Raw genomic sequence first — 17407 nt, 5'->3', positions numbered from 1 at the left:
TATAGAAGTGTTTGGGCTTAACAGGTCAAAGGCCAGATGGAAAAAGCTTGGTATGTTATGGGAAGAATGAATATTTACTATTTGGATTAGAAAACTCTATCCTCTAGTAAACTAGGCTACCATCTGAAGTCAGTTAAGAACAGAGGAGCAGGAGTACCATGCTGTAAAGTGGCAGTCCTGCATTTGAAAGGCAAGTTTCAAAGGCAGGTTCAGGATAAGCACTTTTTATTTAAGAAATTAAAGTACATTACAAATGTGCTATTAGAGCAATCCTACCACAATGTTCTAAAGCAATTTAGAAAAAAAGTGGAATGTACACATCTGACTGCTGGGAGCCATTTCCTGTTCAGCCTTTGAATATCTCACAGCCTGTCAGGGACATTCAAACCAGTAGACGCTCAACTGCTTGTTGCACAGACTGAATCTGTGGCTTCAGTTGCGAGCCTTCCTTTATTGTGACGGAGGATGCAATAACTGGCCGACACACACCGCACGCACGGCCCAGTGCTTGTTTGGACCTTACAAAAACGTAAGGCACGTTCTTGTCTTCACAGAGAAGAGGTAAATGAAGAATAATCTCCAAAGGTTCAGCATCCGCTGCCATCACGATGAATTCAGCAATTCCTCTGTTCAATGTCTTGGTGGCTGCAAAGAGACATCAAATCAATTCCATCCTCTTTTCAGAGGTGAGTAAAGAGTGCAACTTGTCATCATCTCCCACCTAGTACAGGCCCAGGCCCACTCCATGCTAACTGCAATTCTCCATCCCTGACTGCTTTCAATTTTGATTGAAATCTTGAGTCTGTACAAATACATATGAATTTACTTTTGCCAAATCACTGGAACAGAAGGCATTTGATTTGATCAGGCCCAGCACTTCCTACACTCAACCTCTTGTCTTGTCCTACATTCTGCCCCTTTGCAGAAGGAAGCTGATCTGAATAAACATTAAATTTGCTATCCATGTCTCCCATATCCTGGTCAACAATTATCTTCAACTAATATCACTGAACACACATCAACTGGTCATTCAGCTCATTTCCTAATTGCTGTGCACAAACTGGCTGCCACTTAAAAGTAATTTATTAGTTGTACAGCATCTTGGGATAGGTAAGTAACTGTATAATGAGCAGGCAAGATCACTTCCAACTTAATAAACTTCTACTGCAGATACAAGTGGCCTGACTGATCCAATTTACTGTCATACCACTCAGGAAGCAAAACAAAGTACCTTCATTAGCACCCTTTCGAAGTTGCTTATAGTTTCCTGCTTGCTGCACAAGATCCAGTATTGTTTTTGTCAGCTGAGCATCAGCAAGAGGATATGCTTTTGGATTAACGTCTTGCTCAGTCTACAAAAGAAAAAGCAATTTAGAACAGCTCAATATTTAAGAGTCTTGTTTAAAAAGTACATTAATACAAAAGAAACAACATTCCAACTATATTGCAACTCAACCAGAAATGTGTGCAAGACCTAAATATGTTTCACCACAATATATGATTAAATCCCTGAGATTGTAGCCAAGACTTCACTCACTAGGGAAGTGCATATTTGTAACTATGAACTGGTAACAGCAGTTGAGATGAGCCTCTAAACTAGAAATACAAAATCAGGACACTTTTCATCCTCTGCTTCCATATTATAACATTTGAAAAGGTTCTCTTTCACCATGTACAGTACACATGTTTCAGGGATAAATGTTGGCCAAGACAGTAGGGACAATTCCCCTGCTCTCCTTCAAATAGTCTCATAGGATCTTTGTCAACCCAAGGGGGCAGACAGGGCTTCAGTTGTATGTCTCATCCAAAAGACATCACCTCAGGTAGAACACATTCCCTCGATACAGCCAGGCTGACACTCCAGTGCAGTAAGATTCTTACAAGTCCAATTAGCTATACTTGCAGCTGCTTTAACAAGGCTTAAAAGCACAATCTCTATTCAAAAGTAGAAATTGCCCATTTGTAGTTGTGCAATGGATCTAAAGTTTCAAACTATCAAGTAGCCTGCTCTGAGGGCTGAGGCATTGGTTACTGAATCAGATCTCCAAAACACAGCTGGAAATACCAGATTTTGTATTCAGAAAGTGACATTATTGCAAAAAAAAAGCACTGAAAACACAGCAACATTCTAAAACCCTTAAACTACACAGAACCTCAAAAGCCCTCAGAGTGACACTTACAATGCCTTCTTCTCTAATAGAAGCAAGTTCGGTTAAACCAGGCGCGTATAACTCAATCCCTAAAGCATCCCTGGAGGTCTCGAAACTTTGTAACACGTGTTTTCAAAGAGGGACAGTCCAAATAATATTCTAAATGTAGCATCACCGGTGATCGTACGTAGTTAGACTTGACTTTTGGATACAAAAGCATGCATGATTTGGCTAAATAACTATTTTAAGCTATTAAAAGTACACAAAAGGAAATGCCAAAAAGTGAACAGGAACATTTAGCCAAAGATCCAAGTGGCCCCGGGGGAGAGGGGGTGCTCGGAATTCGGAATGTAGATTGGATGCAATTCTCTATATTTTAACCCCATTCGACACATCGCGCGCTCCGGGCCACAGAGGCGGACCGTGTAGGATGAACTCCCGGGGACACTCAGAAGCCTGAATCGGCAAGGCCGCCGCTGCCAAGCGACTGTTGAAGCGTTAACCGGTGCAATTCAGCTCCGGGGCCCGCAACGAAACCACGCGGCCCGCCTCACCAGCCCGCATGCGGCCTCTGCATATAACGCGCTCTACTCCGCGGCCTGCTCGGGGAAGAGTGCGAGACGGAGCCTGCGGCCCTCACACGCGTCCTGCCGGCTTCGTGACCTCCCTCCGTTTCACCGAGCCCCTCCCTTACCATCTCCTTTATATAATAGATCCAAGCCCCATAAACTTGCTGCCGGTAAATAACCCGCTGTCCCCTCGGCTGCCGCTTCACGGAGGACCCGACCCGCCTGAATCACACACCGCCCACCGCGCTCGCTTAATGAACCACACACCAAGGAGACACAATTGGACAAGAACTCACTCGCCGGCAATCAAAGGTGGCGGGGGGGCATACAGCGCCACCTCCGCTGGGCTGTATCAATTACAGGCGAGGTAGGCCATTCGGCCAAGCTGAGCTCATTTCATCCAGAATGACTCTAAAGTCTCCCCAATGCTGCATCCAAGTGATGTTTAAAGGATTATGATGTTCATCGGCTCACTACTGTATCCGGGAGTCAATTCCAAGGATTGATCGTTCTTCATACTTGCTTTATAGATAATCTGTAATAGAAATTCTCTATAAAAGTTCAATTTCTCTACGAGATTTATAAGGAATGCAAGGCTGAAGAATTTGTGTTTAGGTTTAGTAACTTACGACCACTCTAGTTTTAGGGTTCTATGTCCACCTTGCCAATTAGCATATTATCCGTAGACCAATGTGTTCTTCATAAATCACTAGTAAATTGCCATGGCATTATCTATGATCAATTGATGGATTTAAATAGTTTTCTATACAAGATGGTGACTGAGCTTTCCGCGACCGGTGGGAACCGCAGGGACTCGAGTTCATCCTGGACCGAAATAATAACATTTAAATTTGACACTTGTTTTGGGTTTTTTGGTTTAGAAGGAAGAAAAATGGAGAGAAAATCATCCCACAGTCACCCAATGGCCAGAACCAGCAACAACCCTGTGACAGTTAACATAGGAAAATTGAATGGGAAATGTTGAGATAGCAATTTACAATGTTAAATGTTGAATCAAAAGTGTACCCAGAAGTTATGAGGACAGGAAATAAGGTTTGTAGACAGGAATTGCAAGTAAGTTAGTATCTGTGGAGAGAATAGTTCAGTAAACGTCAGGTATAGACCCTTCATCAGTACTAGCCAGTTCTATAGAAGAGTATATACTTAAAATATTAGCTCATCTGTTCTTTCCACAGATGCTGACTGACCTGCTGAGTGTTTCAAGCCTTTTCTATTTTTGTTTTAGACTTCCAGCATCTGCAGTTTTTTGCTTAACTCAATATATACACAATATAAGAGACAATATTATAACACAATGTAATCTAATAGAAACATAATACACAACAAATGATGCAATAAAATGCAGTGCAATATACACACATTACAATATACAATATCTTGTACACATCATCCAACATAAAACAGTATTTAAGCAGAGCTCAGCTCACGAGAACCTTTAAACGTTTCTTGCATGTGATTGACGGGTGGAAAGGGCGGCCGCCGCCATATTGTGTGTGTCTCAGTGGCGGTCGCTAGTGAGCAGCCATATTGTGTGTGTCTCAGTGGCGGTCGCTAGTGAGCAGCCATATTGTGTGTGTGTCTCAGTGGCGGTCGCTAGTGAGCAGCCATATTGTGTGTGTCTCAGTGGCGGTCGCTAGTGAGCAGCCATATTGTGTGTGTCCCAGAGTCGGAAGAGGCGACGCCAATATGAGGTCGGTGAGGAGAGTGAATTCTGCGCTCGCAAATCTCTCCGTAAGTGGCCCTTTCCGCATCCCCACCGAGAGGACTAGTTGCTGCTCGATCAGAAGCGCGCGGTCCCGTGACTGTAGAGCGGCGAACGGAAAATGAACGGTAACCCCGCTGAGGTACCGGTGCGGCCTAGCCCGGTGTTTGGTTACGGTGACGGGCTCGGGGGCTCATCGTCCTTCCCGACGGGGCTCCGTCCTGAGCCGATAATCCGAAATATCTACAGTCCAGGTACTAAATGCCTTGGGAACCACCGTGACAGGGAGACCTGGAGTGGGTCAGTTTGAGGGGCTGGCGCTTGTGAGGTTACTGAAGGTCATCCCACCGTTGGGTGAATTCGGGTCTCAGCCTCTCAGCAACTGTTCAATTAAATCAGTCAGAAGCCCGGAATCTTATTCGTATAATCTCTTCTGATTTTTTTTTTTAAAAATGTGCAATGCTATATATAAATGCAACTAGTACCTGTGTAGGATTTTGACATTGCAGAGGTTATAGTGCTATACCAAATCATTCGCTGCAGGAGCTATCCACTTTGTCCCGCTCCTCTGCTCTTTCCCCATAAGCCTTCATTTTTTTTTCCCTTTTCAAGTATTTATCCAATTCCCTTTTGAAAGTTACTATTCAATGTGCTTCCACCGCTCTTTCAGGCAGCGCATTCAAGATCATATTTTGCTGTATAAAAACATTTCTCCTCATCTCATAGGTAATTTGAATTATTTTCATGCAAAACAAGACTTTAAATTGTCAGGGGTAGACTATAATATAAAGGATACTGGGAAAGGGGATTGGACTAGATAGCCTGAGTTGAAGAGCTAGCACCAGCACAGGAATGATGGGCTGAATGGCCTCCTGCTGCACTAATTTCTATGATTCTGTTTTCTTTTTTAAGGATAGTGGATCTTTGATGATGACTTGTAACTAACTGATAGGTGAAAATCATGTGCTAATATTGCTTTAAAAATACATTTAAGATGAAGACCTGACTAGTTTAAAACTCCTAGTTGTGGTGTAACGTAGTGGAGCACTGTATCGTATCATGGAATACTGGTATGCACTACATTGAGTTCCTGCGTTGAAGCCTGTACTGTAAAGAGGAGCTGACAGAGGCCAGATTGAGAGCTATCCCTGGCCATCCCTCGGGCAGCTTTTGCTCAGAACATCAGTGGTGAGACCTGAGCAGGACGGTCACCCACTTTCCAGTGTATTTGGGTGTGGGCCAGGGAAAGTAGCAGGAGATGAACAAAATAGCAGCAATACCAGGGCTCTTTTGAAGAACAGTTTGTGTTCTGTATTGTACCATTACTAATAGCTGATAGAAGTCTAATAACCATGGGTTGTAATCAGTAAACGATTGGTTTGCCCCAGCTTTTGGACTGGGAATCATCTTTAATGATGAGGTGTGAAGTGGGGCTTTATTTTTTGTTTCTCCCACTCTTTTAAAAACATACATTTAAAAACAAATGGAGCAAAACCCTCATTGAAATATCCAGAAGGGATGTCCTTGCTTTTCAGAAACCTTTCAAACGACTATTGACACTTAAGTGAATTTTTGATTTCAGACGACGAGGCTTTACTCGGCTAAAGCTGCACCTAAGTATGAGTTTACGGCGGCCGCAGAAAAATTAAACCTACCACCTCAGGAGTTGCAGGTCAGTGAACATTAGTTGCGTCTTGTTTTACAAAAGTGTGATTCCACCTTAACCCTCTTTTTGAGCAAGCCCCTCAAAGGCATCGAGGCTCGTGCCACTACGAGCAGAATTCCCTCAGAAGATGTCCGTGTAGGTGCTCTAGAGTATATTGTAGCAGTGTGCTGCATGCCACTGAGGTTGCTTGTGGCCTGTGCTTTCTTTGTTGCTACGATCCTAATCGGCATTCAGTTTGCTCTTTAAGAAGCTTTGCATGATTTGAGCATTTGTACCTTTTTGAATTGCTGCTCACTAGATCCTGAAGAAAAAAAATCTTAAGATGGTTTAGGCAGTTAAATTTCAAAAAAGGGCTCTTCCTGAGGTCTCAGTTAATTGATCCGGTGAGAAGCTGAGACCTGTGGACCAGAAGGTCCCAGGTTCGGTCCTTCGTCTGTGCTGAGTTAGCTGACATCAGCCAACATGGGAGTAGGGACACAGCTATGGCTTTTCAGCTCCCTCACTGTCAAGGCTTGCATGTGAAGATTGGCCACTTGGGCGAGGGACCAGAGCGGGCGTGGACCCTGCGGAACTCTACCCAGTGAGGAATCGGTGCTTTCAGGAGAGGCAGGCGGGGAGGGAGACAAATTAGCGAGGACAAGCAATTACAATAAATCATTAGAAGAAATACCTTGCATTGAGCTAAACCGAGGCACCCATCTGCCTGTCCTGATGATTTAAGTGCACCTTTCATGTCCTCAAGATGGTCCAAAGTGCTTCACATCAAGTGAATTTCTTTTGAAGTGTAGTCGCTGTTGTAATGTAGGGAAATGCAGCAGCCAATTTGCTCACCGCAAGCTCTCTCAAACAGCAGTGCGATAAATGACCAGATATTCTGTGTGTTGGTTGGTGGATAAATGTTGGCCAGGACATTGGGAGATCTCCCCCTGCTCTTTTTTAAATAGGCAGATAGGGCCTCAGTGTAATCCGAAAGACAGCACCTCTGACAGTGCAGCACTCTCTCAGTTCCAGCCTAGATTATGTGCTCAGATCCCTGGAGATAAGTTTTTTACTTCACTGTCCAGTTAATAAATGAGACTGCAATCCTACTGTGGTCTTTCTCTGAGTGTGTCAGAAGATGATGTGGAGATGCCGGTGATGGACAAATGTAAGGAGTCTTACAACACCAGGTTATAGTCCAACAGCTTTATTTAAAATCACAAGCTTTCGGAGGCTTCCTCCTTCGTCACCTGAGCTTGTGATTTTAAGTAAAGATGTTGGACTATAACCTGGTGTTGTAAGACTCCTAACATTTGTGTCAGAAGATACAGTGGAACTATAGCATCACCTAGTGGCCACAGCCTGCAACTACCGTATTACAGGGAGCTGTTTACATAGGGGAATTCCCACTATAGCTTATTATATAGACATTTTCATTATTAAATGTTGTCATGATTTTTGGTCTCACCTTTTCTGTCAACAGGAAATTGAGTTGGTGTATACTCAAGATTTTTAATTTAATACGGATAATCAAGTCTTTACAGGAACTCAATTTTTCTCCTACAGGTGTCCAAATTACCGAATGGGTTGGTCATTGCCTCCTTGGAGAACTACTCACCAACCTCAAAGATTGGAGTCTTTATAAAGGCGGGCAGCAGGTATGAGAATGCCAGTAATTTGGGCATCACTCATGCCCTTCGTTTGGCAGCAAACCTGGTAAGTATAGTTTAAAAGAATCTTTAGTAGGGAAGGAGGGAGGAAGGAGGCTCGTGTGGAGCATAAACGCTGGCATAGACCAGATGGGGCGAATGGCCTGTTTCTGTGCTGTAGTTTCAATGTAACTCGATGTAACTTAGCACTTTAAACAGCTCTTCACCTATGCGATGCTTTTCAAGATTTCTTTCTTAAGATGCCATTTGCTTTAAATGTTAGAGAATTAGCTGTGTTTGCTCTCACCATCCTGAGTGCAGTAGTTTGTTTTAAACAGTCTAATTGAAGTGAATGGTTCGCAATTACATTCGTGTGTGGGTAAAGTCTGTTGTAGTTATTTGATGTCATGAGCGAGCACATTTCCCCCTCCCAATTTTCTCACCTTCCCTCCCCATCTCTCCTGATGACTTTTATTCTTGCTGGGGTTCCACTGGTGCCCGCAGTTCTCTGGTACATTGCCTAAGTGACCATTCTTCATGTGTGATTCTGGACAGTGAATGTTGGCAGGCTATTCAACTCTGTTGTGCATCACAGCAAAGTCTGATCATGGCCTTGCCTGATGCCCATACATGCAAACTTTCCAGCAGGAGTCACTGGATGTTGAGCAGGAGCAGGAGTCACTGGATGTTGAGCAGGAGCAGGAGTCACTGGATGTTGAGCAGGAGCAGGAGTCACTGGATGTTGAGCAGGAGCAGGAGTCACTGGATGTTGAGCAGGAGCAGGAGTCACTGGATGTTGAGCAGGAGCAGGAGTCACTGGATGTTGAGCAGGAGCAGGAGTCACTGGATGTTGAGCAGAATTCCTTGCTGATTTCTCTCAATGCTACGAATGATTTTGTAAAATTAGGCTTCTGTATACAGTAACACGGAGGAACATATTTTCAGGCAACAATACATTTTAGGATCAGGATATGTTGGTGAACTTCACAAACAGTTTTGTTGCATTACTGCCTTGAAACACGGCCCTGGCTATGCATCATCCTATACGTAGCACACTGTAGCTAGCTGTAGTTCCCTCAGTAAAGTGTGATCTCAGTACACCGCGCTGAGTAATGAACTCTCCAGCTGCCGTTCTTGCATCCCTTAAAGTAGTTCATAAAATCATACAGCACAGAAGGAGGCCATTCGGCTCATCGTGCCTGTGTCGGCTCTTTGAAAGAGCTGTCCAATTAGTCCTTCTCCCCTGCACTTTCCCCATAGTCCTGCATTTAAATGGTGAGTTTGGCCTGGACAATCTACAATGTTAATATTTTACTACTTCGCGCAGAGTCGTCATGTATACAGCACGATATGATTTGCTAGGATTTACATCCAGGGCCGCTGAGTTTTTTTTTATTCGTTCATGGGATGTGGGCGTCGCTGGAGAGGCCGGCATTAATTGCCCTTGAGAAGGTGGTGGTGAGCCGCCGCCTTGAACCGCTGCAGTCCGTGTGGTGAAGGTTCTCCCACAGTGCTGTTAGGAAGGGAGTTCCAGGATTTTGACCCAGTGACGATGAAGGAATGCCGATATATTTCCAAGTCAGGATGGTGTGTGACTTGGAGGGGAACGTGCAGGTGGTGTTGTTCCCATGTGCCTGCTGCTCTTGTCCTTGTAGGTGGTAGAGGTCGCGGGTTTGGGAGGCACTGTCGAAGAAGCCTTGGCGAGTTGCTGCAGTGCATCCTGTGGATGGTACACACTGCAGCCAATGTGCGCCGGTGGTGAAGGGAGTGAATGTTTAGGGTGGTGCCAATCAAGCGGGCTGCTTTGTCCTGGATGGTGTCGAGCTCCTTGAGTGTTGTTGGAGCTGCACTCATCCAGGCAAGTGGAGAGTATTCCATCACACTCCTGACTTGTGCCTTGTAGATGGTGGAAAGGCTTTGGGGAGTCAGGAGGTGAGTCACTCACCACAGAATACCCAGCCTCTGACCTGCTTTTGTAGCCACAGTATTTATATGCTGGTCCAGTTAAGTTTCTGGTCAATGGTGACCCCTAGGATGTTGATGGTGGGGGATTCGGTGAAGGTAATGCCATTGAATGTCATTGCCTGGCACTTGTCTGGCGCGAATGTTACTTGCCACTTATGAGCCCAAACCTGGATGTTGTCCAGGTCTTGCTGCATGCGGGCACGGACTGCTTCATTATTTGAGGGGTTGTGAATGGAACTGAACACTGTGCAATCATCAGCGAGCATCCCCATTTCTGACCTTATGATGGAGGGAAGGTCATTGTTGAAGCAGCTGAAGATGGTTGGGTCTAGGACACTGCCCTGAGGAACTCCTGCAGCAAAGTCCTGGGGCTGAGATGATTGGCCTCCAACAACCACTACCATCTTCCTTTGTGCTAGGTATGACTCCAGCCACTGGAGAGTTTTCCCCCTGATTCCCATTGACTTCAATTTTACTAGGGCTCCTCGGTGCCAGACTCGGTCAAATGCTGCCTTGATGTCAAGGACAGTCACTCTCACCTCACCTCTGGAATTCAGCTCTTTTGTCCATGTTTGGACCAAGGCTGTAATGAGGTCTGGAGCCGAGTGGTCCTGGCGGAACCCAAACTGAGCATCGGTGAACAGGTTATTTGTGAGTAAGTGCCACTTGATAGCACTGTCGACGACACCTTCCATCACTTTGCTGATGATTGAGAGTAGACTGATGGGGCGGTAATTGGCCGGATTGGATTTGTCCTGCTTTTTGTGGACAGGATATACCTGGGCAATTTTCCACATTGTCGGGTAGATGCCAGTGTTGTAGCTGTACTGGAACAGCTTGGCTGGAGGTGCAGCTAGTTCTGGAGCACAAGTCTTCAGCACCACAGCCGGGATGTCCGGTTGTCCGGGCCCATAGCCTTTGCTGTATCCAGTGCACTCAGCCGTTTCTTGATATCACGTGGAGGGAGCTGGATGGAAAGCATCTAGCACAGTCCATCCATGACTATAAACAACTATTGTAATAGACCAAGAGGGTTGAGAGCACCGCAAGAAAACATTTTAAGAACTCGTTTCCCCAAGCCATTAAATGAGGCTCGAGTGTTCGTTAAAGACATTTGTCTGCAAAGCTTTCATTGCCAATATTTTATCCATATGTGAAGATTAATTGATTCTTTACTGATTAAATTACCGATATCCAAAGTATGTTATCAACATCTATCGATGGTAACCGTGGGTTTTGTATTAACACACTTGCAATGCAACATTTCAACGTAAACTATAACATTTTAGTAGAGATTGAATTTAGAGTACAGAACTCAGTTTGGTATCGATCTTGATCATTCAAATTTAACCAGAGCCTGTTTTGTTTTACAGACCACAAAGGGAGCTTCGTCATTCAGAATAACTCGTGGCATAGAAGCTGTTGGTGGCAGTCTGAGGTAAGTATACTTAGTTTCTCGTTTTCTACTGAATTTCGGTAATCGCCAGGGTGAAAAATATCAGTGCAGGGGAGAGGGTCAGGCAGCCGTGGCTCAGTGAGTAGCACACTCTCGCCTCTGAGGCAGAAGGTCATGGGTTCAAGTCCCACTCCAGTGACTTGAGCACAAAATCTAGGCTGACACCCCAGTGCAGTACTGAGGGAGTGCTGCACTGTCGGAGATGCCATCTTTCAGATGAGACGTTAAACCGAGGCCCTGTCTGCCCTCTCAGGTAAATAGACTCCATGGCACTATTTTGAAGAAGAGTAGGGGAGTTCTCCCAGTATCCTGACCAATATTTATCCATCAACCAACATCACTTTTTAAAAAAAAACCAGATTATCTGGTCATTATTATTTCTGTTTGTGGATCTTGCTGTGCGCAATTTGGCTGCCACATTTACCACATTACAACAGTGACTACACCTCAAAAAGTACTTCATTGACTGTAAAGCACTTTGGAACGTTCTGCGGTTGTGAAAGGCGCTATATAAATGCAAGTTCTTTCTTTCTAGTCTTAAGGTCAGATAGAAAATGGGCCAGATGCAGAAGTAAAACTTCCTGTGCTCTGCGAACGTCAGTAATGCATTATATTTCCAGAGTTCTTCCCTACATCAGCTATTCTTATAGCCTGTTTGAGTGAAATTGCCAGTTAAGTAACAAAAGTGGACATTTCTTTTTGCTGTGGGCCCATGCCCACCAGGAACTGGCTGAGAATGGCCAAACCCATCTCACACAGGACCCTTACAGGCAGCACACAGAGGAGACTGATCCCAGCAGTGTCCCACCAGTTTTTAGTTTTATAGATCACGTCCAATTTGTGAAGATAGTCCTAGTTCTATTATGACATTAGTCAGTTTTGAAATGAATATTTGATTCATGGAAATCTTACTGAGTATCCAATGCAGGACAAGTTTAATACCCCTTTAATTGTAAATTTGCAGCTCGTCGAAATTGCATGTTTCAGTGTCCAACCCATCTTGTCACAGAAAATAAAACTATGCCTATTTTAATGCTGAATAATATTTTTCTGTACCTCCGTAAATCTTTTGAATTTCCCTGTGTTGATATGCGGCAGGTTGATTCATTGCTAGAAACGTTTAAGTGTGTGTTTATAAAGTCATCTCTGAGCTTCAGCTGACTTCAGTTTATTTCATCCAGAAATTACCAGCTTGTTCTGCTTTTGCAGTGTGACATCTACCAGGGACAACATGATCTACACGGTGGAGTGTATGCGAGACTACGTGTGAGTATTGGGCCAGTTCCACAGGCAGCCACTGCATTTCACACCATGTCAGCCATTTTGAAGGGTAGGATTTTACACAAACTGTTGTTTGTTAAATCACTGATCTTGACGTTATCATGTTCTCTCAAGTTTTAACAAAAGCCTCAATTGATGCTCCATCACCATCCTCTTTTGTTAGGAGGACAGTTCAGAACCAACTGGTACAAAACCCTTTGGCCAGTCACTTGTAGCAGATGATTCCTAACAGCACTGTGGGAGAACCTTCACCACACAGACTGCAGCGGTTCAAGAAGGCGGCTCACCACCACCTTCTCAAGGGCAATTGGGGATGGGCAATAAATGCCGGCCTCGCCAGCGACGCCCACATCCCATGAACTAATTTAGAAAAAACACAAAAACTGCAAACTTACACATCGAACTATCGTAACTCCAACCTCTCACCGTGACTCGACGCCCATACCTTTATCTATTTTAATTTTCTCTTCCCCCACCGGGCACACTTTGGATGTTTTCTACATTATTTTCTGCACAATATAAATGCAAGTTGTTGTGAATATCTAATCCCTGAATTTTGTTTCTCAGTGACACAGTAATGGAGTATCTGATCAACGTTATCGCTGCCCAGGAGTTCCGGTCATGGGAGCTATCAGAGCTCCCTCCGAGATTGAAAGTGGACAGAGCAGTCGCCTTTCAGAACCCACAAATAGGTGAGATTTGAAAAACACGAGTTGGATGGATATTAAAGTAACTGGTTTCCAATGTTAATGTTGTTTGTAAATCAATCCCATCATAGCACTGCTCTCAGGACACCAATGGAGCCACTGTTTATTGGTGGCTGGGGTGAGCTGCCGAGAGAGGACTCTCCAGCTCGGCTCAGGTCAGGATCCTTGCAGACTGAGGCAACAAACCTGGTTCTGCGAGATAGTGTTAGCTGATGTTCCAACGCACAGCACCACCACAGCAATCATCACTAATTTCATTGCAATCACCCCCCGTCTCCCTAAGATATCTCAGCAGTTAAATGTAGTGGGGGACTCCTTGTCATAACTGTTGTGGTAGTGTCACCTACCCAGAGGAAAACATAGAAGGTTTAGCAGAGGAAGAGGCCCTTCGTGTCTGCACTAAATTCAGGCCCCTCTCGGGGGCTGCCTTTTTAAAAAAAAAATTCATTTATTGGGATGTGGGCATTGCTGGCAAGACCGGTGTTTATTGCCCATCCCTAGTTGGCCCTTGAGAAGGTGGTGGTGAGCCGCTGCCTTCTTGAACCGCTGTAGTCTGTGTGTGGAAGGTGCTCCCATAGTGCTGTTAGGGAGTTTCAGGATTGTGACCCAGCGATGATGAAGGAGCAACACGTGTCATTGATTTGATGTTGGCCAGAAATGATACAGAATTTGAGCACAGGCAAGGAACAGTGAATTGTACTATGCGTATGGAATAGTCCACAGTCTGGTAAGGCTAGAAGTGGCTGCTGTCTTAATTGCTATATTTTGTCAGTCTTCTATTGTTAATAACCACATTCTGTTGATTAGAATGTGGAACTTGCTACCACAAGGAGTAGTTGAGGCGAATAGCCTAGATGCCTTTTAAGGGGAAGCTAGATAAGCACGAGAGAGAAAGGAATAGAAGGATATGCTGACAGGATGAGATGAAGTAGGGTGGGAGGAGGCTCGGGTGGAGCATAAACACCGGCATGGACCTGTTGGGTCGAATGGTCTGTTTCTGTGCTGTTAATTCTATGTAATAATGCTGCATGTGAGTAATTCTGCGTTCTCGCTTGTGGAAACAAACTGATTTTCTGGCGTCTCTCCATCCAGCAGGTGAATTTGATGATGATGATTTTTTTTTATAGGTGTTTTGGAGAACCTGCATTCAGCTGCTTACCGTAGGGCACTGAGCAACCCCCTCTATTGTCCTAGTTTTATGATTGGTCATCACACAGCAGACCAGGTAGGAATAAAATGCAAAACAGTCGCCACAAAGAACATCTTTTAAAAGAAACAAAATATTGATGATTGTCTCTAATACATGTCCCCATAATGTCTTCATAGATGCTCGAGTTTGTGCAAAGCAATTTTACAAGTGGAAGAATGGCTCTCGTAGGGCTGGGTAAGTGTCATATTGGCATAAGAAGTTTTCAATGTTCCTTTTTGTGTGTCTTTTTCTTGGCAATCTTTTTCCCCTCTCTCCTAAATGTGTTCACTCCTTATTGACTCTGGGTCCAGTAACTTGCCAAAGTGACCATTGTTCACAGATGAGCCTTGACAGGGCTGCAAGTGTCTGCAGGATGTTCTCCTTGGGGAGGCTTCACAGCTTGACCATATGTCCAACCTGTTGTCCACACCTGCATACTTCCAGGAGCAGTTGCTGAATTGAGAGAGCTCAGGCTGGTTTCCCTCACCCTTTCCTTAACTCCTGTTGCCACCCTGGCTGGGATTGGCTAATTCGGCACAGGCCAGACGTTAAACCAGGAGCCAATTCGCCAAGCCATGGTGATTCTGAATACTTTAAATTTGCACCTTTCTCTGATGCACTTGAACAAACACTTCATGTCGCACTTCGATCAGATTATCTGGCCATTATCTCATTGCTGTTTGTGGGATCTTGCTATGCACAAATTGGCTGCCGCGTTTCCTATATTACAACAGTGACTACACTTCAAAAGTACTTCATTGGCTGTAAAGTGCTTTGAGACGTCCTGAGGTGATGAAAGGTGCTATAAAAATGCAGGTCTTTTTTCTTTTGCTTTCTAAACAGTCTTTGAGAAACAAACCAGGGTATTTTTCACATCTGAACTTAGCATCTTATGCTATTTTAAAAAAAAACACTCAGATTTAAGCAAGGGACTGATGACTATTACAGTTTACGACAAGCTCTGCAGTGAGGTATCATACTCTACCCCACCACAAAGAAAATTAAAAGCAAAGGTAAAAGATATAAAAATCATCAGATCATGTATTTATTAAATATTCATTATTAAAGTTATGTTTTCATTTATTCAGCCAGATTAAAAGTAATCAATTTCACTTTGATCTAATTTCTACAGGATACCATTCCAGGGGCAGCCACGTGTCGCACTTCTGTTTTATTTTAATTCTGGCAGCTGTTTAATATTGAAGTTGTATTGCGGGGTTACTGTGCTGTACGATTGTATGTCCAGCGTATTTATGCGATTGCTTCTCTCCCCACCCACAGGAGTGAACCATACAGTCCTGAAGCAAGTGGGTGAACACTACTTCAACATGAGGAGTGGTACTGGTGCAGTTGGTGCTGCAGCCAAGTTCCGTGGAGGTGAGCTTTGATGTACAGGTGACTGGTCTGGGGTTTAATATGTACATCAACTTAATGTATCTTTCTGTAATCTGGCTGCTAACTAATGGCTGTCTATTATGTGTTTACTGAAAAAATAAGTGGAGAACATGGCTATTTTAACTTTTCTGGTAATTAAACATATCTTTAGTCAACATTGGGAAGACATTGATTATGTCAGTTTTACTCAACTATGATGCCAGGTCATGTCTCTCTCATATCTTCAGGATTTGAGCTGTTTCCACACCTCATTATCCCACTGCACCTGTTGAGCTCCTACATTAGGGAAAAGTAAGCTCCTAACCTCACCTTAAAAAAAGGTCAAATGGTGCATTTAATGTCTCTATACTGCCTAGGCCCAAGCTCTGGAATTCCCTCCCTAAACCTCTCTGCCTCTCTACCTCTCTCTCCTCCTTTAAGACACTCCTTAAAACCCACCTCTCTGACCAAGCCTTTGGTCACCTGTCCTGATATTTCCTTACGCGGCTCGGTGTTAAATTTTGTCTGATAATCACTCCTGTGAAGCGCCCTGCGTCGTTTTACTACGTTAAAGGGGCTGTATAAAAGCAAGTTGTTGTTGCTCAATTCCCCAATTCAACAGATCTCAATTGATTCCATCGTAAAGGTGCCAATTGACCCTGAACGAGCTCCCCTCTCTGAGTCTGTATCATTTCAGGCAGTACTCTTGATTTTAAATGTGGAGAAGGTATTGAATTGCTTTGCGTTGCAGCTACCTAATCTTCTGAAAATATTAAATGAGCTTATTTTTTTTTAAATTGAAATTATAATTCACTAGGAATATTTTTAGTCAGTTTGCTGCTTAATGTAGGCACCAAGCAACTAAAAGAAACCCCAGTCAAAGCAGTGCAGATTAAACAAGCAAATCCCCCTGCGATTGACGTTATACAGCAAGTGGGTTTTGCTGTACGTTTCTTGTATAATTCTAACCCTTAAGAGTTGCACAGCAGAAATATCTAGCTGCTGTTGGTGTGTGTACACACACACACACACACACACACACCCATAACATTCCCAAAGAAAATGGATTTTCGTTAGCTGAAATTGAGACTCTTAGGATAAAGTTTATTTTCCATAACCTGTGACCTTTAATTTGTGTGTCTGCAGGTGAGATCCGTTTCCGGAATAATGACCGTTTGGTTCACGCTGCAGTGGTAGCTGAGGGAGCAGCTGCTGGGAAGCCTGAGGCCCATGTGTTTAGTGTCCTGCAGCATGTTCTTGCCGCTGGCCCATATATCAAGAGGGGTAGTAATATGTGCAGCAAGTTGCATCATGCAATCGTAAAGAAGGAAGCAGGGCTGTTTGATGTGAGTTTTGCTTCTGAACTAAATTATTTCTGTCATGTTTTTAACTTTTTTTAATCTGCACTTCATAAGACTGACTTTGCTTTAAACACATTCTTGTAAACAGGTTTCAGCATTCAATGCAAACTACTCTGACTCTGGGCTGTTTGGCATCTACACCATCTCGCAGGCTGCTTCAGCAAGTGACGTACGTATAATCAACGGTGTAACCTTTTAGCCAAAATCTGCCAGGTTTCAGATGATTGCCATTCTGCTTCTGCTCAGTTCACATAAGCTGCAAAATCATAGCAATACCATGACATAAGGACATAAGAAATAGGAGCAGGAGTAGGCCATACTGCCCCTCGAGCCTGCTC

The 17407-nt window shown here is 44.0% G+C and overlaps 2 protein-coding genes across 2 annotated transcripts in view; one reads left to right on the top strand and one right to left on the bottom strand.

Annotated features, from left to right (window-relative positions):
• Window positions 1-208: 208 nt before the first annotated feature.
• snu13b (SNU13 homolog, small nuclear ribonucleoprotein b (U4/U6.U5)) lies at window positions 209-2996 on the bottom strand. Its single transcript, XM_068003545.1, has 3 exons — window positions 2845-2996; window positions 1232-1352; window positions 209-645 (listed from the first exon to the last, which is right to left on the bottom strand). Exons 1-3 carry the CDS (start codon window positions 2845-2847, stop codon window positions 383-385), a joined length of 387 nt encoding a protein of 128 aa, XP_067859646.1. The 5' UTR covers window positions 2848-2996; the 3' UTR covers window positions 209-382.
• Window positions 2997-4360: 1364 nt separating this feature from the next.
• Window positions 4361-17407, top strand: part of uqcrc2b (ubiquinol-cytochrome c reductase core protein 2b) — a 17872-nt gene continuing 4825 nt past the window's right edge. The window contains exons 1-11 of the mRNA XM_068003539.1: window positions 4361-4471; window positions 6025-6114; window positions 7654-7803; window positions 11075-11139; window positions 12367-12423; window positions 13006-13130; window positions 14273-14370; window positions 14472-14529; window positions 15616-15711; window positions 16855-17054; window positions 17158-17238. Of these exons, the coding sequence (XP_067859640.1) occupies window positions 4427-4471; window positions 6025-6114; window positions 7654-7803; window positions 11075-11139; window positions 12367-12423; window positions 13006-13130; window positions 14273-14370; window positions 14472-14529; window positions 15616-15711; window positions 16855-17054; window positions 17158-17238 (1065 nt within the window). The 5' untranslated portion in view covers window positions 4361-4426. The remainder of the gene's footprint in view (window positions 4472-6024; window positions 6115-7653; window positions 7804-11074; window positions 11140-12366; window positions 12424-13005; window positions 13131-14272; window positions 14371-14471; window positions 14530-15615; window positions 15712-16854; window positions 17055-17157; window positions 17239-17407) is intronic.

Source organism: Heptranchias perlo, chromosome 22 (assembly GCF_035084215.1).
Source record: "Heptranchias perlo isolate sHepPer1 chromosome 22, sHepPer1.hap1, whole genome shotgun sequence".
Taxonomy (NCBI): domain Eukaryota; kingdom Metazoa; phylum Chordata; class Chondrichthyes; order Hexanchiformes; family Hexanchidae; genus Heptranchias; species Heptranchias perlo.
Note: the sequence above shows the minus strand (reverse complement) of the source record. Positions and strands in the feature narration are given on the sequence as shown.

Coding starts and splice junctions, on each gene's coding strand:
- snu13b (XM_068003545.1), bottom strand. Junction 646..1,231: donor TCGAAAGGGTGCTAATGAAG/GTACTTTGTTTT, acceptor GTCTCTTTGCAG/CCACCAAGACATTGAACAGA.